Raw genomic sequence first — 25,448 nt, 5'->3', positions numbered from 1 at the left:
TTGAGGAAATCTCAAGTAGAATGGACAAGGAAGAGGCTGTGGATGTTGTGTATTTGGATTTTCAAAAGGCCTTTGATAAGATGCCGTATAAAAGGCTGCTTTAATAAGATGAGAGTCCCTGGAATTACAGGAAAGGTGGAGCATTGGCTGATAGGCAGAAAGCAAAGGGTGGCAATAAAGAGATCCTGCTCTTGTTGGTTGCCGGTTACTGTGGCGTTCTGCAGGGGGCCATGTGGGGACGCTTCTTTTTACAGTGTATATTGATGATTTAGATTATGGAGTGAATGGTTTTGTGGGTAAGATGACACCAAGATAAGTGGTGGAGTAGGAAGTATTGAAGAAACCAAAAGGTTGCAGAGAGACTTGGGCAGCTTAGGAGAGGGGGCAAAGAAATGGTAGATAAAATACAATATTGAGAAATGTACAGCTTTACATTTTGGAAGAGGAAATAAACAGGCAGATTATTATTATTTGGATGGGGAGAAAATTCAAAATTCAGAAGTGCAAAGGGACTAAGGGCTCCTCATGCAGGATATTAACCACCTAAATTGGCAATAAGAAAGCAAACGCTATGTTAGCATTCATTTCAAAGTTAAAAGGTGTTGATGAGGATCAATGGGGGGCACTGGTGAGACCTAATTTGGAGTAAAGTATGCAGTTTTGGGCCCCTTATCTTAGAAGGGTGTAATAATGTCGGGGTGTAATAATGTCGATGATTTACCAGGATTTACCTAGAATGACAGGGCTAACATATGAGGAGCGTTCGGCGGCTCTTGGACTGTATTCAATGGAGTACAGAAGAACGAGAGGAGATCTCATAGAAACATTTTGAATGCTGAAAGGATTGGAAAAGAAGACGTGAATAAGATATTTCCCTTGGTGGGTAAATTTGGGACAAGAGGGCACAGTCTTAGAATTAGAAGGTACCCATTTGAAACAAAGATGATGAGAAATTTCTTTAGCCAGAGGGTTGTGGATTTGTGGAATTCATTGTCACATACAGCTGTAGAGGCCCGATCATTGGGGGAGTTTAAGGGGGAAATTGATAGGTATCTAATTAGCCAAGTTATCAAGGGATATGGGGGAAAAGGCCAGAAATTGAAACTAACTGTGAGAACAGTTTAGGTCTGGGTGGATTTTTGGAGCAGACTCAATGGGCTGAATCTTGTGAATATTGTTAATTAGTCAGGATTAAAGCACATAATATTCAAGTGTGAAACATGAAAGTCTGCAAACAACTCTGATTTTAGAAAAAATGGTGGAGGAACTGAGCAAGTCAAGCAGCATCCATAAGAGGTAAAGATATATAATTGACATTTTGGGTCTGAGCCCTTCTTCAAGGCGTGAAAAAAAAAGCAGATAAGCATCTGAACAAAAAGATTGGGGGGGGGAGAGGGGGAAGAAAGGGCAGGGGGAGGAGCACAGATCAACAGGCAAAAGGCCATAATTGGACGTGGATAGGGCAGGAGAGGAAAGGTGAAAACATTGGGGGAGTGGTGGCTCTGTGATTGAAGAGCTGGAGGGAAAGAGAGCTAGAGGAAAGGAGACATAGGGATAGGGGAGAGACTGGAGGTTTGGGGGGGGGGGGTGGGGAGAAAGGTGCAGATAGAAACTAGAGGTTGATGTTAATTCAATCTGATTGGATGGTGCCCAAATGAAATATAAAGCATTATTCCTTTGATTCTGGGTGGTCTCAGTCTGGGCAATGTGACCAATTAACCAACTAAACCCACACACATTTGGAATATAGGAAGAAACTGGAGCACCTGGAAGAAACTCAAGCACATATGTATAGAACATACAAGCACCTTCCAGATAGATTCAAACACTGTAATAATGTTGCATTAACTGTTACACTAACTGTGCTACTACCCCATGCTAACCTAGAATTCCATTCTAGATAGTTATGATAATGCCTTTTAGCTAATGTTCTGACTAAAGCATGTTTAGATTCTTGCCAAACTTTTATATTTAACAAAGCTGATCTTCAGACTACCAGCCTAGTGCAAGGAGCCCATCCTTACTGTTTACAAAATGCACTATCACCTATTCCCTTCTCACCACACATGCACACAGACCCTTGGAAGGAGATGGGCAGAGGGCATGGGGGTGGGGGTGTGTGGTCTCCTTTCTTCCTGAGCAATTCATGGAATCAGAATTACCCACATGCTCTGAGCACCCAAACTACCTGGCTTCTTATTTACCTGCCAGGGCGAGTCGATCTTCCTCCCTCTTCTTCTTCAGGTATTTGATTTCAAAATCCCTCTCACTGAGGAGTTTGTAGAGCCTGCCATTCTCATTCCTCAATTCCAGGATTTGTTCTTGCAGCAGTTCATTCTCATTTTCCAAGAAGCTGGAAAATTCAACCATTGCTCACTACAAACACAGGCCCTCTGTCAACTCAGACCCATTTCATTAACCCCAACAAAGCAACCCTGTCCTTTCCACAAATGGTGCCTGAACTGCTGAGTATTGTCAGTACTGCATCAAATCAGTCTGAACTTCCCTGAGGTGTGGATCTTAAAATTATTTGGAAATTCACCTCATGACTTTTCTCCCACTTACTGAATGAACAAGATGATATATGTTGTTTTAAAAAGCCTGTGTTTCCTTATCTGTAATTATCACTTCTTACATTCTCCCAAGCAAGTCCACATTGAAAAATGAGCCAAAAGAACTCAGCAAGTCAAGCAACATTAATGGTTAGAAAAACAGAATGATCAACATTCAAGACCAAAAACGTTTAATATCTATTACTTATGAGAAATTGTTATGTTTAAATCAGACTTTGTCAGTTAAAATCAAAAATGCTTGGGAACAGGATTAAATTTGACTATATCAGATGTGGATTAGGACACAATTCTTAAGTTGGCATGTGTCCCTCAGGTCCATGGGTTGGTGGAGCGGTTTTACAGGTACCTCAAGGCAGCCTTAGTGAGCAAGGGTTCCAACTGGGTGAATGAACAGCCTTGGGTCCTGCTGGGGATACGTACCATGCCAAAGGAAGACTTCAATGCCTCGGTGGCAGAGATGGTCTACAATGCACCCCTAACCATTCCGGGTGAGTTCCGGGCCCCTGATAAATGTCTGGAAGATCCTGCCACAAGCCTTGAGAACAGGGTGAAAACTGGGGTTCCTGGTCTCATGGCAACACCCACCACATGGCCAACCCAAACATAACATCCCCAGGGACTTAAAGACTTGTCTGTACGTGTTTGTGCAAAGGGGTGCACACCAGCCACCCCAACAACAACCCTGTAAGTGGCTTACAGGGTCATCAGGGATAATGGTTTCATATTCATCCTTGACATCGGCGGTAAGGAGGAGACTTTTACTGTTGACCACCTGAAACTGGCATATCTGGACTGTAAAGAGCCAGTCTCCCACTCCTCCACCGCGACACAGGGGCAGACTACCCAAGTTAACAGAAAATGACCCGATCATCAGTTCGGGACAGGAGGTCATGTAGTGGCCCACACACGGAGACGCAGACCAGCCCACAAAATGGCCAACGAATGCGGCGACTGTGTGGACCTGGGGGTGACACTGGCCATCGACCCGGGTGCCATCCCACACAGCGGGAAGATGGAGAACTGTGATGGGAACACTGGCCAATCCCAGGCCAGCATTCCGATGACGCAGGGCCCTGATGTCAGTGCCTGGGGCCCATATAAGTGCGATGGCCAGTACAATAAACCAGTCTTGATTCCAAGGTTTTGGTGTGCGTGTTGTTCTTCTCCACACTTGTGTAGTGTGAACACTACACCCTAACCGTAAAGATGCTTCACAGATCCAACATCAAACTCAGATTCTAAATTGGAGGAAGGATTAGGAGAAGAAACCATGTTTTAAACCCTGCGCTAGGGTGCTGGCAGCCGAGGTTTGGATATACAAGTTTATGGAGAGTGAGAGTTTGGAAGTCACCCAAGGACTGGAGGAGTAAAAGCAAGTTCAGCTGCAAGTTCCCTTCTTTTCACAAACGTGTTAATCAATGCCTCTATCCAACCTAGTATGGAATGTTTGGTTCCATTCATTTCTGATTGTGAATACAGACCCTTATAATTTCCATCACACTATGACTGGCTGTGAAGCATTTTGAAAGATCAGAAAAAGGAAGTGAAAACAAAGCATTTGAATTCAATTTTTTTCCCTAAACATATTTCTGTGATTCATGGATCATTACAGGAACTTTGTATTAAAATGACCTACTTGGCCCCATCCTCACCGACGACATCCACTGTGTCCAAGCCAATGAGAATTATACTGCTCAGAGTTCATTCCCATAGAAATCTACACAACTTAGATGAATTTGAATTGGACATTAATATGCAGCTGGCGTTATAGTGAATTAAGAAAGGATCCAAAGAAAGGGGAAAAAAGCTGAGAGTGATGTTTTAAGGTTTTTTTCGTACTGGAGGCCTGTGATCAATGATGTGTCACAGGGTTCCGAGCTGGGCATTTTGTCATCAAACGCACATGACATGACTGGCAAGTTTACAGATAACACCACAGTCTCTGGTACCATAGATAGTGAAGTCAGTGGCCAAAATTGCACCAGATTCTTAATCATTCGGGCAGGTTGGCAAAGGAATAGTTTGCTGAAATTTAATGCAGAGAAATGTGCAGTGTTGAATTTTGGGAAATCAGACCTACACAGTGAATGATAGGGATTTAGGAATCCAGGTACATAACCATGAAAGCAGTGTCACAGTTAGATAGGGTGATCAAAAATGCTTTTGACACATTGGCCTTCATCAGTTAGCGTATTGAGCGTAGAAGTTCAGAGATCATGTTGCAATTGTATAAGATGTTTGTGAGGCATTTCAAAAGCTGCACGCCACTGTTTAAGTAAACAGCTTTTACTGAACTTCGACTCGACCACGTCTGACCATTTTCTCATTCTTCATTTTGCACTGTGACACAGTTGCTACCTTGGTGACCCCGAAAAGCCCAAACGGATTTTGGACCCAACATGGATAATGCAGTGGTTTCGCTCAAAATGTCTATCTTTTGGACAACTCAACCTGAAGTTTGGTTTGGGCAGGCTGAGGCGCAGTTCTACATTCGCAAGATAGAATTGTCACCACTAAGTACTATCATGTGGTAAGCGCCCTTGACCAAGACACAGCGGGTCAAGTAGTGAATTTCCTTTGAGACCCACCAGCTCTTGGCAAGTACGAAGCTCTAAAATATGGTGGAAAAAAATGGCAGTGCAGCCAGGGCTGCAGTTACGGCAACGCTGCCGCTAGTGTGAAGCCAGGCAGAGCAGACACTCCTACACGGGGCTCTACAGCCCAGTCCTATTTGTGACAGCTCCATACAGGCTTGAAATGGCCTGTTAAAGGAGCTGACGGTGGTTTATTTTAAAATCCTGCGACCGCAGGGTCTGGGGGCAGGTTAGTGACGCCCGTACTAGTAGTGACCTCAAAGGGTAACAGGCTCCAGGAGAGCAGAGTACTGACTCATGGCACCAGAAAATGGAGAGAATTCCTCCATTTGAGGAGAAGCAGAGGAGATGACCCTACGAAATGGTGGCATCGGCAGCGCACAAGTCAGGGGCTCTGTGGCTGAATAAAAGGCAGCGAACTCTTGGCGACTCGAGGCAAAGCATCCTCGGATGCTGCAGGCGGCTTGTGGTCAAAGGATTCACCTCAGGCTACAGACTATTGAAAATTGGCTTGAGACTGGCTGAAGGGGCATCAGGTATCGGAACTGGGATGTGAGAGGGTACTGGGTGGGGCTGAAGGGATGCCAGGTATCGGAACTGGGATGTGAGAGGGTGCTGGGGTGGGGATGAAGAAGTACCAGGTATCGCAACTGGAATATGAGAGGGTGCTGGGGTGGGGTTGAAAGGTACCAGGTATCAAAATTGGGATGCGAGTGGGTGCTGGGGTGGGGATGAAGAGGTACCAGGTATCGGAACTGGGATGTGAGAGGGTGCTGGGGTGAGGCTGAAGAGGTACCAGGTATCGGAACTGGGATGTGAGAGGGTGCTGGGGTGGGGATGAAGAGGTACCAGGTATCGGAACTGGGATGTGAGAGGGTGCTGGGGTAGGGATGAAGAGGTACCAGGTATCGGAACTGGGATGTGAGAGGGTTCTGGGGTAGGGATGAAGAGGTACCAGGTATTGGAACTGGGATGTGAGAGGGTGCTGGGGTGGGGATGAAGAGGTACCAGGTATCGGAACTGGGATGTGAAAGGGTGCTGGGGTGGGGCTGAAGAGGTACTAGGTATTGGAACTGGGATGTAAGAGGGTGCTGGGGTGGGGCTGAAGAGGTACCAGGTATTGGAACTGGGATGTGAGAGGGTGCTGGGGTGGGGCTGAAGAAGTACCAGGTATTGGAACAGGGATGTGAGAGGGTTACCAGGGATTGGAACTGGGATGTGAAAAGATGCTGGGGTGGGGATGAAGAGGTACCAGATATCGGAACTGGGATGCAAGAGGGTGCTGGCATGGGGCTGAAGGGATACTAGGTATTGACCTGGGATCCGAGAGGGTGCTGGGATGTGGGACCTTGGGTGCTGAAGGCTTCCTGATCATGTCGGTGGTTTGGAACTAGAGCTCAGGTTTCAGTGGTTTGGATTGAAGACTGTATGGCTCTTGAGGCTGTGGGAGCACTGGATGCAAATCCACAGACACTCAGTGACTCTGAATGGACTCTATTTTGCTTCCATTTCCATTACTGAAAGGGATGCCAGGCAACTTTAGCAAATGGAGAATTTTGCCTTATGGCAGACTAAATAAAGTTTTGTGTAATATTACATCCTTTCTATTACATGACAATAAAAGAATCTGAATCATGGTGCAGGAAAGATTTGTGAAGCTGGAGAGGATGCAAAGAAGATTTACAAGCATGTTCCAAGATCTATGGATCTGAACTATAGGGAGAGGTTATGCAGGCTAGGGCTTTATTTCTGGGCATGCAGGAGGATGAGGGATGATCACAAAGAGGTGTACAAAATCATGAGATGCCTAGCTTTTTTCCAGAGTAGGGTGTCTTGAGAATCAGAGGACATTGGCTTAAGGTAAGGGGAAGAGATTTAATAGGAACCTGAGGGGTAACTTTTGTACCCAGAGGGTGGTGGGTGTATGGAACAATCTGCCAGAGAAGATGGTTGAAGCAGGTACTATTGAGAAACATTTGGATGGATCAATGGATAGGATAGGTTTAGAAGGATATGGGCCATTTGTAGGCAGGAGTAGGGTGGGTGGAGTATTTGGGTTGGCAAGAGCAAGATGGGTTGAAAGACCTGTTTGCACACTGGATGACTGTCACTCCAGAATACTAGAAAGAGACAGAAAGTCTAGTGGTATGGTGCCAAAACAACAGCCTCTCTCTTTTTTTTTTATTTTAAATTTTTTAAATTTTTTATTTTTCACACCATAAAACACATTAACCATGATACATACTTTTTCCTTTTCAAATATATACAGTGCCATTTTCTCCCCCCCCCTCCTCCCATCCCACCCTCCCTACCTCCCCCCTCCCGTCCATTTAAAGTACAAAATCTAGGATACATTAAACCAGTCAAACAATGTTGTCATTCAATAAAAATAAACAAGAAATTCCACTGAGTCAATTCTTTTCATTTCCTTCTCCTTTCGTTAATTTAGGTAGTGAATGTCCCCAGTAGGTTTTCGCTATTATGTTTCATGTAAGGCTCCCATATTTGTTCAAATATTTCAATATTATTTCTTAAACTATATGTTATTTTTTCTAATGGAATACATTTATTCATTTCAATATACCATTGTTGTATTTTCAAATTATCTTCCGATTTCCAGGTTGACATAATACATTTTTTTGCTACGGCTAGAGCTATCTTAACAAATCTTTTTTGTGCATCATCCAAATCAATTCCAAATTCTTTGTTTTTTATGTTACTTAGGAGGAAGATCTCTGGATTCTTTGGTATATTGCTTTCTGTAATTTTATTTAATATTTGGTTTAGATCTTCACAAAATTTTTCTACTTTCTCACATGTCCAGATTGCATGAATTGTTGTTCTCATTTCTTTTTTACATCGAAAACATCTATCAGATACTGTTGGGTCCCATTTATTTAACTTTTGAGGTGTAATGTATAGCCTGTGTATCCAGTTATATTGTATCATACGTAACCTCGTATTTATTGTATTTCTCATCGTTCCAGAACATAACTTCTCCCATGTTTCCTTCTTTATCTTTATATTTAAATCTTGTTCCCATTTTTGTTTAGTTTTACCATTTGTTTCCTCATTCTCCTTTTCTTGCAGCTTAATATACATATTTGTTATAAATCTTTTGATTATCATTGTATCTGTAATCACATATTCAAAGTTACTTCCCTCTGGTAAACTCAGACTGCTTCCTAATTTGTCCTTCAAGTAGGATCTCAATTGGTAATATGCCAGCACTGTATCTTGAGTTATATTGTATTTATCTTTCATTTGTTCAAAGGATAATAATCTATTTCCTGAAAAACAATTTTCTATTCTTTTGATCCCTTTTTTCTCCCATTCTCTAAAGGAAAGGTTATCTATTGTAAAAGGGAGTAACTTATTTTGCGTCAATATTAGTTTTGGTAATTGATAATTTGTTTTATTTCTTTCTACATGAATCTTCTTCCAAATATTGAGTAGATGATATAATACTGGAGAACTTCTATGTTGTACCAATTTTTCATCCCATTTATATAATATGTGTTCAGGTATCTTTTCCCCTATTTTATCTAATTCTAATCTAGTCCAATCTGGCTTTTCCCTTGTTTGATAAAAATCTGATAGGTATCTTAATTGTGCGGCTCTATAATAATTTTTAAAGTTTGGCAGTTGTAAGCCTCCTTGTTTATACCATTTTGTTAATTTATCTAGTGCTATCCTCGGTTTCCCCCCTTTCCATAAAAATTTCCTTATTATTTTCTTTAACTCCTTGAAGAATTTCTCTGTCAGGTGTATTGGCAATGCCTGAAATAGGTATAATATCCTTGGAAAAATGTTCATTTTAATACAGTTTATCCTTCCTATTAGTGTTAGTGGTAAATCTTTCCAATGCTCTAAATCGTCCTGTAATTTTTTCATTAGTGGATAATAATTGAGTTTATATAGTTGGCCGAGATTTTTATTTATTTGTATACCTAGGTATCTTATTGCTTGCATTTGCCATCTGAATGGTGATTCCTTCTTAAATTTTGAGAAATCCGCATTATTCATAGGCATTGCTTCACTTTTATTTACGTTAATCTTGTAACCCGACACTTCTCCATATTCCTTCAATTTCTTATATAATTCTTTTATTGATAGTTCTGGTTCTGTTAAGTATACTATAACATCATCCGCAAATAAACTGATTTTATATTCCTTGTCTTTTATTTTTATCCCTTTTATATTATTTTCTGTTTTTATCAATTCTGCTAGTGGTTCTATAGCTAATGCGAACAATAAAGGTGATAGTGGGCATCCCTGCCGTGTTGACCTGCTTAAGTTAAATTGCTTTAATGTAATGGTCCCTTATATAATGCTTTAATCCAATTAATATACTTCTCTGGTAAACTGAATTTTTGCAATACTTTGAATAAATAATTCCATTCTACTCTGTCAAGGCCTTCTCTGCGTCTAAAGCAACTGCTACTGTTGGCACTTTACTCCCTTCTACTGCATGAATTAAGTTAATAAATTTACAAATATTGTCTGTTGTGCGTCTTTTTTTAATAAATCCAGTTTGGTCTAGATTTACCATTTTCGGTACATACTCTGCTAATCTGTTTGCTAATAGTTTAGCTATTATCTTATAATCTGTGTTAAGTAAAGATATTGGTCTATATGACGCTGGTGCGAGTGGATCTTTCTGTAATTACTGTAATTATTGCTGTTTTACATGAATCTGGTAAGCTTTGTGTTTTATCAATCTGGTTGATTACTTCCAGGAGGGGAGGAATTAATAAATCTTTAAATGTTTTATAGAATTCTATTGGGAATCCATCCTCTCCTGGTGTTTTATTATTTGGTAATTTTTTTATTATCTCTTGTATTTCTACTATTCCAAATGGTTCTGTTAATTTATTTTGTTCCTCTATTTGTAGTTTTGGTAGTTCAATTTTAGTTAGAAATTCATCAATTTTCCCTTTTTTCCCTTCGTTTTCAGTTTGATATAATTGTTCATAGAACTCTCTAAAGTTTTCCTTGATCTCCTTTGGATTATATGTGATTTCTTTTTTCCTTGATGCCAATACCATTTTCTTAGCTTGTTCTGTCTTAAGCTGCCATGCTAGAATTTTGTGCGTTTTTTCCCCTAGTTCATAATATTTCTGTTTTGTCTTCATTATATTCTTCTCCACCTTATATGTTTGTAGTGTTTCATATTTTATTTTTTTATCTGCCAATTCTCTTCTTTTAGTTGTATCTTCCTTCATTGCTAATTCTTTTTCTATATTTACTATTTCCCTTTCCAACTGCTCTGTTTCCTGATTATAGTCCTTCTTCATCTTGGTTACATAACTTATTATTTGCCCTCTAATGAACGCTTTCATTGCGTCCCATAGTATAAACTTATCTTTCACTGATTCCGTGTTTATTTCAAAATACATTTTAATTTGTCTTTCAATTAATTCTCTAAAATCCTGCCTTTTGAGTAACATGGAGTTTAATCTCCATCTATACATTCTTGGAGGGATGTCCTCTAACTTTATTGTCAATATTAAGGGTGAATGGTCCGATAATATTCTAGCTTTATATTCTGTTTTTCTTACTCTATCTTGCATATGAGCTGATAACAAAAATAGGTCTATTCTTATGTATGTTTTATGTCTAACAGAGTAATATGAATATTCCTTTTCATTTGGGTGTTGTTTCCTCCATATATCCAAAAGTTGCATTTCTTCCATCGATTTAATTATAAATTTGGTTACTTTGTTCTTTCTGTTAATTTTTTCCCAGTTTTGTCCATATTTGAATCCAAATTCAGGTTGAAATCCCCTCCTATTAATATGTTCCCTTGCGTATCTGCTATCTTCAAAAAAATATCTTGCATAAACTTTTGATCTTCTTCGTTAGGTGAATATACATTGAGTAGATTCCAAAACTCCGAATATATCTGACATTTTATCATTACATATCTCCCTGCTGGATCTATTATTTCCTCTTCTATTTTAATTGGCACATTTTTACTAATTAATATAGCTACTCCTCTTGCTTTTGAATTATATGACGCTGCTGTTACGTGTCCTACCCAATCTCTCTTTAATTTCTTGTGCTCCAGTTCAGTTAAATGTGTTTCTTGCACAAATGCTATATCAATTTTTTCTTTTTTCAGTAAATTTAGCAGTTTCTTCCTTTTAATTTGGTTATGTATTCCGTTAATATTTAAAGTCATATAGTTCAGCGTAGCAATTTTATACTGTTTATCTTCCCTTTCCGTTTCTCCTTCATTACCTTTCCTTCTTCTCCATTTCTGCTTTCTTGTTTTGAAGACTTTATAAGACAACATTTCTAAAATATCAAACATTTTCCCTATTCTCCTATTTAAAACTTCTTTAACCCCATTCTCCCCTCCCCCTCCTGAGTTGTCCTTTATCCCTTGTCGGACAACCACATCTCCCCTCTCCATTTGGATTTGCGAATTCACTCGCAAACGTCAGCTGATTTTGCAGTAACCGTAACTCCTCCCCACCCAGCCCCCCCCAGAAAAGATTTCAATTTTCATATGTACCAAGGTCACTCTTTTAATTCCCTCCTTATTCCCTCTATTCCATTTTCCTCCCTTATTAATTCTTGTCTATACTCTATATATTTTCCTCTAAATACGGATACATTCATGTTCTTTGGCTTGGCTTCGCGGACGAAGATTTATGGAGGGGGTAAAAAGTCCACGTCAGCTGCAGGCTCGTTTGTGGCTGACAAGTCCGATGCGGGACAGGCAGACACGATTGCAGCGGTTGCAAGGGAAAATTGGTTGGTTGGGGTTGGGTGTTGGGTTTTTCCTCCTTTGCCTTTTGTCAGTGAGGTGGGCTCTGCGGTCTTCTTCAAAGGAGGTTGCTGCCCGCCAAACTGTGAGGCGCCAAGATGCACGGTTTGAGGCGTTATCAGCCCACTGGCGGTGGTCAATGTGGCAGGCACCAAGAGATTTCTTTAGGCAGTCCTTGTACCTTTTCTTTGGTGCACCTCTGTCACGGTGGCCAGTGGAGAGCTCGCCATATAATACGATCTTGGGAAGGCGATGGTCCTCCATTCTGGAGACGTGACCCATCCAGCGCAGCTGGATCTTCAGCAGCGTGGACTCGATGCTGTCGACCTCTGCCATCTCGAGTACTTCGACGTTAGGGGTGTAAGCGCTCCAATGGATGTTGAGGATGGAGCGGAGACAATGCTGGTGGAAGCGTTCTAGGAGCCGTAGGTGGTGCCGGTAGAGGACCCATGATTCGGAGCCGAACAGGAGTGTGTGTATGACAACGGCTCTGTATACGCTTATCTTTGTGAGGTTTTTCAGTTGGTTGTTTTTCCAGACTCTTTTGTGTAGTCTTCCAAAGGCGCTATTTGCCTTGGCGAGTCTGTTGTCTATCTCATTGTCGATCCTTGCATCTGATGAAATGGTGCAGCCGAGATAGGTAAACTGGTTGACCGTTTTGAGTTTTGTGTGCCCGATGGAGATGTGGGGGGGCTGGTAGTCATGGTGGGGAGCTGGCTGATGGAGGACCTCAGTTTTCTTCAGGCTGACTTCCAGGCCAAACATTTTGGCAGTTTCCGCAAAGCAGGACGTCAAGCGCTGAAGAGCTGGCTCTGAATGGGCAACTAAAGCGGCATCATCTGCAAAGAGTAGTTCACGGACAAGTTTCTCTTGTGTCTTGGTGTGAGCTTGCAGGCGCATACATTCATGTATGCACACTATATATATACACACATATACCCCTTTACACACATACATATAGATCGTGGTCATTTTTACTCTCGTTACATGTCTTCATCTCTCTGTTTTGTAGTTGTTCTGCAAATTTCTTTGCTTCCTCTGGATCCGAGAATAGTCTGTTTTGTTGCCCTGGAATAATTATTTTAAGTACCGCTGGGTACCTTAACATAAATTTATATCCTTTTTTCCATAAGATCGTTTTCGCTGTATTGAACTCCTTCCTCTTCTTCAGGAGTTCAAAACTTATGTCTGGATAGAAAAAAAATTTTTGACCTTTATATTCCAGTGGCTTTTTGTCCTCTCTTACTTTCTTCATTGCTTTCTCCAATATATTTTCTCTTGTTGTATATCTTAAAAATTTTACTAAAATGGATCTTGGTTTTTGCTGCGGTTGTGGTTTCTGGGCTAAAGTTCTATGTGCCCTTTCTATTTCCATTTCTTCCTGTAATTCTGGTCTTCCCAGGACCCTGGGAATCCAATCTTTTATAAATTCTCTCATATTCTTGCCTTCTTCATCTTCTTTCAGGCCCACTATCTTTATATTATTTCTTCTATTATAGTTTTCTATTATATCTATCTTCTGAGCTAACAGCTCCTGTGCTTCTTTAGCTTTTTTATTAGATTCTTCTAATTTCTCTTTTAAGTCTTTTACTTCCATATCTACAAATGTTTCTCGTTTTTCCATATTTTCCACTCTTTTTGCCAATTCTGATATGGCCACTTCCATTTTATTCATTCTTTCTTCTGCATTCTTAATTCTCATCAAATTCTTGTAATTGCCATTCTTTCACTGATTCCATATATTCTTTAAAAAAAGATACATCCATTGTCTTTCTCTTCTTCTTCCACTTCTTTCTGTTCTTCTTCTTCTTCCTCTGGATTGACCATCTGTTGTTTCCTTGTTTTATTTTTACCCTCTTCTTTCTTGTTGTCGTTATTGTCTGTGTTCTGCACCTGTTGCTGTGTTGCAGGTGTCTCTCTCAGCTGTGGAGATCGACTCTGCAGCTGTTCCCCCCTCCCGTCAGTGTGTTTTTTTCCATGTGCATCGCACATGCGCGACTCCTCGCGCATGTGCGGTTTCGCACTTTTACTCGGCTCTGGGAGCCATTTTTGTAGTCCCGAGCCCGGGACCTCCACTGACCTGCGGGAGCGGGCCTCTCTCTCCGCGGCAGGCCTCTTCGGACAGGTAAGGCCTTCACCTTCTTCTTCCGACGTCTTTCCTTCTTCTTTTCTTCCCGTTGTTTTTGGTTTTTCTTTCTTCGCTGCCATTTTCTTCACACTTTTACTTTCACTTTGTTTTGGTTTTTGAGTTTGTGCCTTTGCTTTTTCTCTATATTTTTTAAACTTTTCTGGAGAGGGCTGGAGTTCCCCTACCGGCCACTACTCCATCACGTGACTCCTTCAACAGCCCCTCTCTCAATGTAAACAAGATCAAGGAGATGACGATTGACTTCATGAAATGGGGTGGAGTCTACACCAGTGTTTCTCAACCAGGGTTCCCTGGAACCCTTAGGGTTCCACGAGAAACTGATAAATCGGCTAATGCATTTTTGAATAATTTTTGTTTCATTTTATATTTGTAATTTTACTAGACACGGATGGCGTATTGTTGGAAAATCCTTGGTTATTATAATAAAGGCTTCAACCTATTATTTAAAATGAAAACCTCGGTGTGAGGTCTCATAAACGAGCAGAATGATTTTATTTGCAATGCCAATAAATTTGACAAAAAAGGGGTCATTTTTTCCTTAAACAAGTTATCGAAAAAAAATATATAATGTTTACCATGTGAACTATGATAAAAATATAAAAGAGACAGATATTAACAATGGTATATAATAATTTTTATGCATGGGTTCCCTGAGACATGAAAACTATTTCAAGGGTTCCACAAGGGTAAAAAGGTTGAGAAACGCTGGTCTACACTAATGGTGCTGTAACTGAAAAAGTTAACAGCTTCAAGTTCCAACGAATAAATATCTCCAAAGACCTGACCTGGGACAAGTATTTTGATATGATGTCCAAGAAAGTGCATCAACACTTTTATTTTCTGTGGAAGACTAAGGAAGTTCAGCATGTCCCCCTTGTTTCTACAGGTGCATCATCGAAAGCAGATTTTCTGGATGCATGTATGAAAGCTGCTCAAGATTGGAAGCAGCAAAGGTGGTAAATGCAGTTCAGAACGTAACACAATCCATTCCTCTCCATGAACTCCATCGCCCACTGTCGAGGAGAGGAAACCAACTTTCTGAAGGACTCATCGCACCATGGACACACTTTCTTCTCCCTCATGGAGAAGGCTCAAGGATTAAAGACAGTTTCTTCCCCACAGTCATCAGGCTCCTGAATGAACCCCATAACAGTGTTAACAGGCTTCCCTTGCTTGGCACTAATTGATCTTCCTTTTCACAGTTAGCATAGCAGTTAGCGCAATGCTATTACAGCGCAGCAATCAGGGCCAGGGTTCGAATCCGGCACTGTCTGTAAGGAATTTGTATGTTCTCCCGCATCTGCGTGGGTTTTCCCGGGGGATTTGATGTCCTCCCACCCTTCATAAAACCATGGGTTATAGGTCAATTGATTGTATTTGGGTGGCATGGACTTGTGGGCCGAAAGGGCCTGTTACTGTGCTGTACATCTACATTTTATTTAAAATTGTAATTCTATAAATGTGCTGTTGATGTATAGAGGTAAATGTTAGGACCCTTGGGAGCATAGTGAGGACTCATTGTAGGGGGAGGAGAGGTTGACAGGATCAAAAGAAGTGCTATTCTGTCTGTATGTTGGTGCCAGGAAGTTCGCTCTCACCCTTGAAGTGCCTGGTACTGTTAGGCTTGAGCAAAAATGGATGGGGCAAGAACAGATAAGATGTTCTGGTTTCTTTTCATTAAGTCTGAGAATTGTATTCATGCAATCTGGACATGTGAGAAAGTAGAAAAATTTTGGGAAGATCTAAATCAGATATTAAATAAAATAACAGAAAACAATATACCAAAGAATCCAGAGATCTTCCTCCTAAGTAACATAAAAAACAAAGAATTTGGAATTGATTTGGAGGATGCACAAAAAAAATTTGTTAAGATAGCTCTAGCCGTAGCAAAAAAATGTATTATGTCAACCTGGAAATTGGAAGATAATTTGAAAATACAACAATGGTATATAGAAATGAATAAATGTATTCCATTAGAAAAAATAACATATAGTTTAAGAAATAATATTGAAATATTCGAACAAATATGGGAGCCTTACATTAAATACAATAGCGAAAACCTACCGGGGACAATCATTACCTAAGTTAACGGAAGGAAAAGGAAATGAAAAGAATGGACTCAGTAGAATTTCTGGTATATTTTTATTGAATGACAACATTGTCTGACTGGTTTAATGTGTCCTAGATTTTATACCTTAAATGGATGGGAGGGGGGAGGTAGGGAGGGTGGGATGGGAGGAGGGAGGGGGAGAAAATGGCACTGTATATGTGTGAAAAGGAAAAAGTGTGTACCATGGTTAATGTGATTTATGGTGTGAAAAATAAAAAATTTAAAAAAAAGTCTGAGAATTGTAAACTGTCCTTTGTTCTCAGAGTTGTTTTGCAACCTTGTATGATATGAGGACCACCGGGTTCGGGAGGAAGGGGGGGTTCTGCTTGACTGACATGTAATGTTTTACTTTGAAATTACCTGGTTCTGTGGCTGATGCAACTTTCTCTGTAACTATCTTTTCTGTATATAAGTATTCGGGCCATCCTCTTGCCGGACGGAGACCCAACAAGATTGCTGCAAGTGTGACAGCAGTGGTGGCTCTTCCAGGTAGCAGCTCCCTAATAAAGTGTTAATCCATAGATTTCTGTGTGCTATGCTTGTTTACATTGGGAGCAACAAAAACCAGAACCACACTCTTTACGTGGCTTTATGAATGTTAGTCGGCTTACAAGAAGAACCCTCTCACTGTACTAGGAATTCTATGACAAATACATTTTAACTTGCAACTTAAACTTCATAACTTCAGATCACCCAAAGCTTTTTGCTGACAATGGTGTTTTCATTGAAGTTTCAATTATAATATACTTGGCATGGAAGTCAATTTTCACATGGCCAGGAATCAGAAATCACAATATGATAATAACTAGGGAATATTTTTGTTTCATTTGAGAGATTCTTTCCTCCATTTTGAGGCCCCTTAAATCTGCCTCTTTGATCAATCCAATTGTCAACTAAGGTGTCAATTTTTGTTTGCTATTTTCCTCAGAAGCATCTGTGTTACAGTTAATGCTGAACAGCAAGTTGTCATTGTTCAACAGCAGTACAAGCTGCTCTGCTCTTTGAAATGGCATCATGGGAACTTTCACGGGCATCTGAAGGGGAAGGTAGATGGTTTCAAATCTCGTACATATCTTCCATGCCGAGGGAGTTCACTGCTATCATCCTGGTCCCTGTGTACATTTTACCCTTGGCTAACATCAGGCTGGCACTAGAGAGGCTGAGCATTGTGAACTCATCCATGAGACAGCACACCCTGATGCCTTCCTGATCATTGTGGGGGACTTCAACCATGCCAACCTAGGAGAAGTCTCTGATAAACTAACACCAACACATTACCTGCACAACCAGGGGAGCCAACACACTTGACCACTGCTACACTGCCATTAGGAACGCCTTCTAGTCATCCCATGACTACACTTCGGCAAGTCTGATCATCTGACTGTACTTTTACTCTTGGCATAAAAAGCAGAGACTGCAATAATCTTCACCCTCCCATACTACCAAACCCAATTAAATTTAAGGCATCTCTTCTTCAAAAGCCCACCTTCCCCCACCTCCAGTTTAAATTCCAGACAGAATATTTGGGAGAATCAAGAACCAAAAAACATGGGGATCAGTGCGTCAGAGGGGATCAGTAAAGACAGGATTGGGACTGGGGATTCTCACTCTCTCATAGCCCATCCCTTTGCAAGCGAAGATTAACACAGTGCTTTGTAGCTCTTCTGTCCTCACAGAACTTTTGTTCTCTTTTCCATGAAGCCCTAGGCACCATGTGAGGGGGAAAGGACTTGGAGGTGAGTGCTTGCCCAGGACAAATGCCTCCCTCTGGGATCCACGCCACTGGGCCTGGCGGAGTGCAAGGCACGACAGCCAGAGTGACGCGGAATTGCCTCACAGTGGTCTGTTCCAAGACCATGTTCGCTGGCCATTGTCCTTACGGATCCTTGGCCCACCGAGTTTGCTGCTGCAGACCGCTAGGTAAACTGTTTCCCGTGCTCTGTCACAGCTGCCAGACTGACATGTGCTCTTTGCCCATAGCTGGGGTCTTTTCCAGGTACCCCTCAGAGAGAGGGGACCGCTGGGGTCAGAGAGAGGGGACCGCTGGGGTCAGAGAGAGGGGACTGCTGGGGTCAGAGAGAGGGGACCGCTGGGGTCAGAGAGGGGGGACCGCTGGGGTCAGAGAGAGCGGACCGCTGGGGTCAGAGAGAGGGGACCGCTGGGGTCAGAGAGAGGGGACCGCTGGGGTCAGAGAGAGGGGACCGCTGGGGTCAGAGAGAGGGGACCGCTGGGGTCAGAGAGAGGGGACCGCTGGGGTCAGAAAGGATTGCTGGGTCAGAGAGAGGGGACCGCTGGGGTCAGAGAGAGGGGACCGCTGGGGTCCGAGAGAGGGGACCGCTGGGGTCAGAGAGAGGGGACCGCTGGGGTCAGAGTGAGGGGACCGCTGGTGTCAGAGAGAGGGGACCGCTGGGGTCAGAGAGGACTGCTGGGTCAGGAAGATGGATTGCTGGGGACAGAGAGAGGGGATCGCTGGCGTCAGAGAGAGGGGACCACTGGGGTCAGAGAGAGGGGACCACTGGGGTCAGAGAGAGGGGACCACTGAGGTCAGAGAGAGGGGACTACTGGGGTCAGAGAGAGGGGACCGCTTGGGTCAGAGAGAGGGGACCGCTAGGGTCAGAGAGAGGGAACTGATGGGGTCAGAGAGGATTGATTGCTGGATCAGGAAGAGGGATCGCTTGGGTCAGAGAGAGGGGATCGCCGGGGTCAGAGAGAGGGAACCACTGGGGTCAGAGAGAGGGGACCGCTGGGTTCAGAGAGAGGGGACCGCTGGGTTCAGAGAGAGGGGACCGTTGGGGTCAGAGAGAGGGGACCGCTGGGGTCAGAGGAACGGGACCGCTGGGGTCAGAGGAAGGGGACCGCTGGGGTCAGAGGAAGGGGAACTCTGGGGTAAGAGAGAGGGGACTGCTGGGGTCAGAGAGAGGGGACCGCTGGGGTCAGAGAGAGTGGACCACTGGGGTCAGAGAGAGGGTACCGCTGGGGTCAGAGGGAGGGGACCACTGGGGTTAGAGAGAGAGGACCACTGGGGTCAGAGAGAGGGGACAGCTGGGGTCAGAGAGAGGAGACCGCTGGGGTCAGAGAGAGGGGACTGCTGGGGTCAGAGAGAGGGGACTGCTGGGGTCAGAGAGAGGGGACCATTGGGGTCAGAGAGAGGGGTCCATTGGGGTCAGAGAGAGGGGACCGCTGGAGTCAGAGAGAGGGGACCGCTGGGGTCAGAGAGAGGGGACCGCTGGGGTCAGAGAGAGGGGACCGCTGGGGTCAGAGAGTGGGGACTGCTGGGGTCAGAGAGGATTGATTGATGGATCAGGAAGAGGGATCACTGGGGTCAGAGAGAGGGGATCGCCGGGGTCAGACAGAGTGGACCGCTGGGGTCAGAGAGAGGGGACCGCTGGGGTCAGAGAGAGGGGACCGCTGGGGTCAGAGAGAGGGTACCGCTGGGGTCAGAGGGAGGGGACCACTGGGGTCAGAGAGAGAGGACCACTGGGGTCAGAGAGAGGGGACAGCTGGGGTCAGAGAGGATAGATGGGTCAGAGAGAGGGGACCGCTGTGGTCAGAGAGAGGGGACTGCTGGGGTCAGAGAGAGGGGACCATTGGGGTCAGAGAGAAGGGACCGCTGGAGTCAGAGAGAGGGGACCGCTGGGGTCAGAGAGAGGGGACCGCTGGGGTCAGAGAGAGGGGACCGCTGGGGTCAGAGAGAGGGGACCGCTGGGGTCAGAGAGAGGGGACCGCTGGGGTCAGAGAGAGGGGACCGCTGGGGTCAGAGAGGATTGATTGCTGGATCAGGAAGAGGGATCACTGGGGTCAGAGAGAGGGGATCGCCGGGGTCAGAGAGAGTGGACCGCCGGGGTCAGAGAGAGGGGACCGCCGGGGTCAGAGAGAGGGGACCGCCGGGGTCAGAGAGAGGGGACCGCTGGGGTCAGAGAGAGGGGACCGCTGGGGTCAGAGAGAGGGGACCGCTGGGGTCAGAGAGAGGGGACCGCTGGGGTCAGAGAGAGGGGACCGCTGGGGTCAGAGAGAGGGGACCGCTGGGGTCAGAGGGAGGGGACCACTGGGGTCAGAGAGAGAGGACCGCTGGGGTCAGAGAGAGGGGACCGCTGGGGTCAGAGAGGATAGATGGGTAAGAGAGAGGGGACTGCTGGGGTCAGAGAGAGGGGACGACTGGGGTCAGAGAGAAGGGACCGCTGGGGTCAGAGAGAGGTGACTGCTGGGGTCAGAGAGGATTGATTGCTGGATCAGGAAGAGGGATCGCTGGGGTCAGAGATAGGGGATCGCCGGGGTCAGAGAGAGGGGACCGCCGGCGTCATGAGAGAGGGGACCGCTGGGGTCAGAGAGAGGGGACCGCTGGGGTCAGAGAGAGGGGACCGCTGGGGTCAGAGAGAGGGGACCGCTGGGGTCAGAGAGAGGGGACCGCTGGGGTCAGAGAGAGGGGACCGCTGGGGTCAGAGAGAGGGGACCGCTGGGGTCAGAGAGAGGGGACCGCTGGGGTCAGATGGAGGGAACCGCTGGGGTCAGAGAGGATACATGGGTCAGAGAGAGGGGACCGCTGGGGTCAGAGAGAGGGGACCACTGGGATCAGAGAGAGGGGACCGCTGGGATCAGAGAGAGGGGACCGCTGGGATCAGAGAGAGGGGACCGCTGGGATCAGAGAGAGGGGACCGCTGGGATCAGAGAGAGGGGACCGCTGGGGTCAGAGAGAGGGGACCGCTGGGGTCAGAGAGAGGGGACCGCTGGGGTCAGAGAGAGGGGACCGCTGGGGTCAGAGAGAGGGGACCGCTGGGGTCAGAGAGAGGGGATCGCTGGGGTCAGAGGAAGGGGACCGCTGGGGTCAGAGAGGATTGCTGGGTTAGGAGGAGGGATTGCTGGGGTCAGAGAGAGGGGACCGCTGTGATCAGAAAGAGGAGACCGCTGGGGTCAGAGAGAGGGGAGTGGGGTTCGAGAGAGGATTGCTGGGGAGAGGAGGAGGAATTGGTGGGGGTCAGAGAGAGGGGACCGCTGGGGTCAGAGAGAGGGGACCGCTGGGGACAGAGAGAGGGGAGTGGGGTTCGAGAGAGGATTGCTGGGGAGTGGAGGAGGAATTGGTGGGGGTCAGAGAGGATTGCTGGGGAGAGGAGGAGGAATTGGTGGGGGTCAGAGAGAGGGGACCGCTGGGGTCAGAGAGAGGGGACCGCTGGGGTCAGAGAGAGGGGACCGCTGGGGTCAGAGAGAGGGGACCGCTGGGGTCAGAGAGAGGGGACCGCTGGGGTCAGAGAGAGGGGACCGCTGGGGTCAGAGAGAGGGGACCGCTGGGGTCAGAGAGAGGGGACCGCTGGGGACAGAGAGGGGACCGCTGGGGACAGAGAGGGGACCGCTGGGGTCAGAGAGGATTGCTGGGTTAGGAGAAGGGATTGCTGGGGTTAGAGAGAGGGGACCTCTGGGATCAGAGGGAGGAGACCGCTGGGGTCAGAGAGGGGGGAGTGGGGTTCGAGAGAGGATTGCTGGGGAGAGGAGGAGGAATTGGTGGGGATCAGAGAGAGGGGACCGCTGGGGTCAGAGAGAGGGGACCGCTGGGGTCAGAGAGGATTGCTGGGTTAGGAGGAGGGATTGCTGGGGTCAGAGAGAGGGGAGTGGGGTTCGAGAGAGGATTGCTGGGAAGTGGAGGAGGAATTGGTGGGGGTCAGAGAGAGGGAGAGAGAGGGGACCGCTGGGGTCAGAGAGGGGTCGGTGGGGACAGGAGGGGGGAGTAGGTGGGGATAGGAGGAGGAGAGAGGGAAGAGGTAGGGAGGATGGGGTTGGGGAAGAGGACCCTGTTCAGGGAGCGTGGCCAGGTGACAGCAGCCATCATGGACCTACCTGGTGTTCAGGTGAGTGCTGGGCGGCTGCGCAGCCACCAGCTGCAGGTTCAGGTCACCCAGCCGTGCGGGCGGCGCGGCCCGGCTGGCGCCCTGTCCCTTCCTGCCGGCCAGCATCTTCTCCAGCCGCTTCTGCTGCTGCTCCTGCAACGCCTGGAACTGCTGCTTCAGGCCCTGTGTCACCTCTTCGTCTGCGTCCCCCTCCATGCTCGGTCTCTGCCAGCTCGGGCGGCCCGTCCGGGCGCGACGTCCGCAGGCCAGGCTGTCGCATGGCAACGGTCGACGCGACGCCAGGTCGACGCACAGGTGACGTCTGCACAGGGGCGGGACTTGGCACCAAGTCACTCAGAGCATCTTCCGGGCATCCAGATGCATTCCCTTTGCAACTCAGCTCGGTATAAATTTGCATTGGTCGCCAAATTCCATCTGCTGGAAAATGCATCCAACAACCATCCAATTCGTTGGACGCAAACACTTCTCGACAACTATTTTTTCCCCAAAAGTTTTGCTTCCTGGAAAGAAAGGACGATGGACGACTTGAAGATGATTTCAGATTTCCTGTTGGAAGTCAGAATCAGAATTTATTGAATTCATGAAATTCTGTGTTTTGCGGCAGAAACATTAGTTGGAGAAACCTTAACTTTTTATTGAATGGAGCAAGTTCAATCACATAATGATGGTTAGGTTCAAATGACCCATTTTTGTTTGTACTCAGCATCTGATGCCTCCCTTGCGTCAGCATCGATGGATTCTCGTTGCCCTGAAACCGCTTTTCCGTGGTCGTAACGTCCTGGTGAAACTTCTCACTATGTTCGTTACAGACTGCAGTCTGTTACCAAGTGCGAAAGCAGAAAATGAATGTTCAACGACATGGTTTTGAACGTTTGAAGTAGACTTAAAATATCACCCAAAAAAATGGATTATATCTAAAAATCAGCACATTAAAGGAAATTTTTAAGGTGATTTTCATGATCAACAGCCCAAAATCCATAAAATACACCCAAGTGTTCAGGAAGCAAAATCTTTATTGACCAGTGTTATGTGCAGTTCTGATCTCCCCATCAGAGGGAGGATGTGGAGCATTTTTTTTAAAAATCACATATCGGCCTGAATTAGAGGGTATAAGCTATAAGGAGAGGTTCGAGAAATCTAAACATTAAATGCAGAGTGTTACAAGATCAAACCAGCAACCACAAAGAAGGCATATCACACAGGGGTAAAGATGAACAATTACTTTATTAACAAAAATTCACCTTCAAACTTTAATTCAAATATGCCCCCCCCCCCTTTTATAACAATGCCCACTGGTTACTATGCAAATTTCTATAACAGTGTAAAACTAATAAATTCCCCAGCCTAAATAAAATATATGTAATCAAAGTCTAAGCTACACTTCCAACCAGCCCACAGTAAAACTTAGACACAAAACAAACAAGACTCACAAAACTTCAATCTCAACTGAAGCAAAGATCATAAACAAAATTCAGTTTGTTTGGTAACCTGAAGCCAAAAGATCTTTGAGAGAGAGCACAAAATTCAAAGTTGTCTTGAGTTGCTTGCAGAGAGAGGAACAAACTGGCTTGGTCCGGATCCTTCTGGCTGCTTTCGGAATGTTCATCCCTTTTTGAAATCCCAACATTCTAAACTGTCCTCCAGACCATGACTCATGCTCTGGGCCTTCTTCCACTCCACAGCGTCCAAGTCCAGAAATTTTTAGATCATTTTCTGCACATGCTCAGTCCATTCTCCACTCTCTCTGCAGTCCACCTTCACCTTGGCTGTCTAAGGCAAACTGTCACCTTTTAACATAAAACCACACAACACATAGGCCAAAACAACACAGAATTCTGTAACAGTAGTTTATCTATAGCACCACTACACACCCACTACTTCATGTGGAAAAAATCTTGCCTCTTACATCACCTGTATTTATTCCCAAGTAGTTTAAAACTATGCCCCCTTGCGTTAGCCATTTCATCCCTATGAAAAAGCCTTTGGCCATCCACATGATAAATGCTTATCATCTCTCAGATCATCCCCCACCCTCCATTGCTCCAAGGATTAATAAAGACCAAATTCTCTCAACTTATCCTCATAAGTCATACTCTCCATGCAACAATGTATCAGAAATTGTTTACACTAGTTCAAAAGTAGCAGCATTTTATAAACGTTATCATTGCAGATTGAGTACATGGATCAGTAGTTCTCAACTCCTCCTCCTCCCCCCCCCCCCCTCACATACCTTCTTAAGTAATCCCCTTGTGACAGAGTATGTGTTTTTGGGAGATAAATTGGGAAAGGTTCCTTAGAGTAGGTCACATACAAACATTTTAAAACACATCTTAAGTCTGCCCCATGGTAGACTTATCAGCTACACAGCTTTTCCAAGAGCTTTGAAGAGTACTCAAGTTACTTCACTAATGGTTTGTTGTTTACAAAAAAAGGCAACAAATGAAAGAGCAGGCTGTAGCCACTGCTATGTGGAAGAGAACTTGCTGTTGTCAGAAGCTCATGTGGTTTTGCAAGCAGAGAGAGTCAAACAGGCTTTCTCTCTGTGAGAGAGGGATGACTTGACAGTGTTCTAGCCAGCAGAAATAGCTGGGACTAAAGCAGGACAAGCTGGCAAGTCCGTTTGAAAGACAGCCTGGTCAAAGCACTTGTGGTTCATGCAAGAGGAGAGGACTGGCTGTCTGTGTTTCACTTGGAATAAGAGAAACAAAAAGGGACTCTGTGGAGACCTGAAAAAAAGGTGATCATCTGGAGAACCCTGAAGGGGCAAGTTTAGTCAGCAAGACACTGGAGTGGCTGATGGAAGTACATCAGTTATAGATGTCCTAGAACAACTCTCTCTGAAAACTGACAAGAACCTTCCTGAGGGATAACCATTTACCTCTCAAGCATCAAAACCTGGTAAACTTTATAAATGTTAAATTCTATGCACAAGAATTGCCTGCAACCAGTGAACTTGGAGGAATGAGAAATGAGATTGGACTATGAACCAAATAACTTTTCTGAATTTACACACACACACATCACATTCATGAATTAGAAGGGGGGCTAAGTTAGGTTAGTTAATAGAGATAAGTTAAAATATGATTCTATTTTCATGTTTAAAGATAATTAAAAGCAACTTTCGTTAAAGTAACCATTCGTATTGGTGAATATCTATTGCTGCTGGGTTTTGGGGTCATCTGGGCGCGTAACACCCTTCTAACCACAGAGCATCAAGGGCAAAGTATAGTGGGAAATGTCAGAGGGAAGTTTTTTTTTAAACTCGGAGGTGGGTGTCTGGAATACATGGCCGGGGGTGGTGAAGGCTGGTACAATAGGGTCATTCAAATGGTTCTTAGATAAGCACCTGAATGTGAGATAGGAAAAAAAAATTAAATGCTCTGGAGTAGGTTTACATTGTATGGCACCAC

At 45.0% G+C, this 25,448-nt stretch overlaps 1 protein-coding gene across 2 annotated transcripts in view; it reads right to left on the bottom strand.

The window, feature by feature from the left end:
* ccdc13 (coiled-coil domain containing 13) overlaps nt 1-22,315 on the bottom strand; it is a 108,805-nt gene extending 86,490 nt beyond the window's left edge. For both annotated transcript variants that reach the window (XM_069914904.1, XM_069914905.1), the window contains exons 1-2: nt 22,028-22,315; nt 2,205-2,353 (exon numbers count right to left, since the gene is read on the bottom strand). In XM_069914904.1, the coding sequence (XP_069771005.1) occupies nt 2,205-2,353; nt 22,028-22,233 (355 nt within the window). In that variant the 5' untranslated portion in view covers nt 22,234-22,315. The remainder of the gene's footprint in view (nt 1-2,204; nt 2,354-22,027) is intronic.
* Nucleotides 22,316-25,448: the final 3,133 nt, after the last annotated feature.

This window comes from Narcine bancroftii, chromosome 1, assembly GCF_036971445.1.
Source record: "Narcine bancroftii isolate sNarBan1 chromosome 1, sNarBan1.hap1, whole genome shotgun sequence".
In the NCBI taxonomy this organism is placed as follows: domain Eukaryota; kingdom Metazoa; phylum Chordata; class Chondrichthyes; order Torpediniformes; family Narcinidae; genus Narcine; species Narcine bancroftii.
This window is presented reverse-complemented; position numbering and strand designations above follow the sequence as displayed.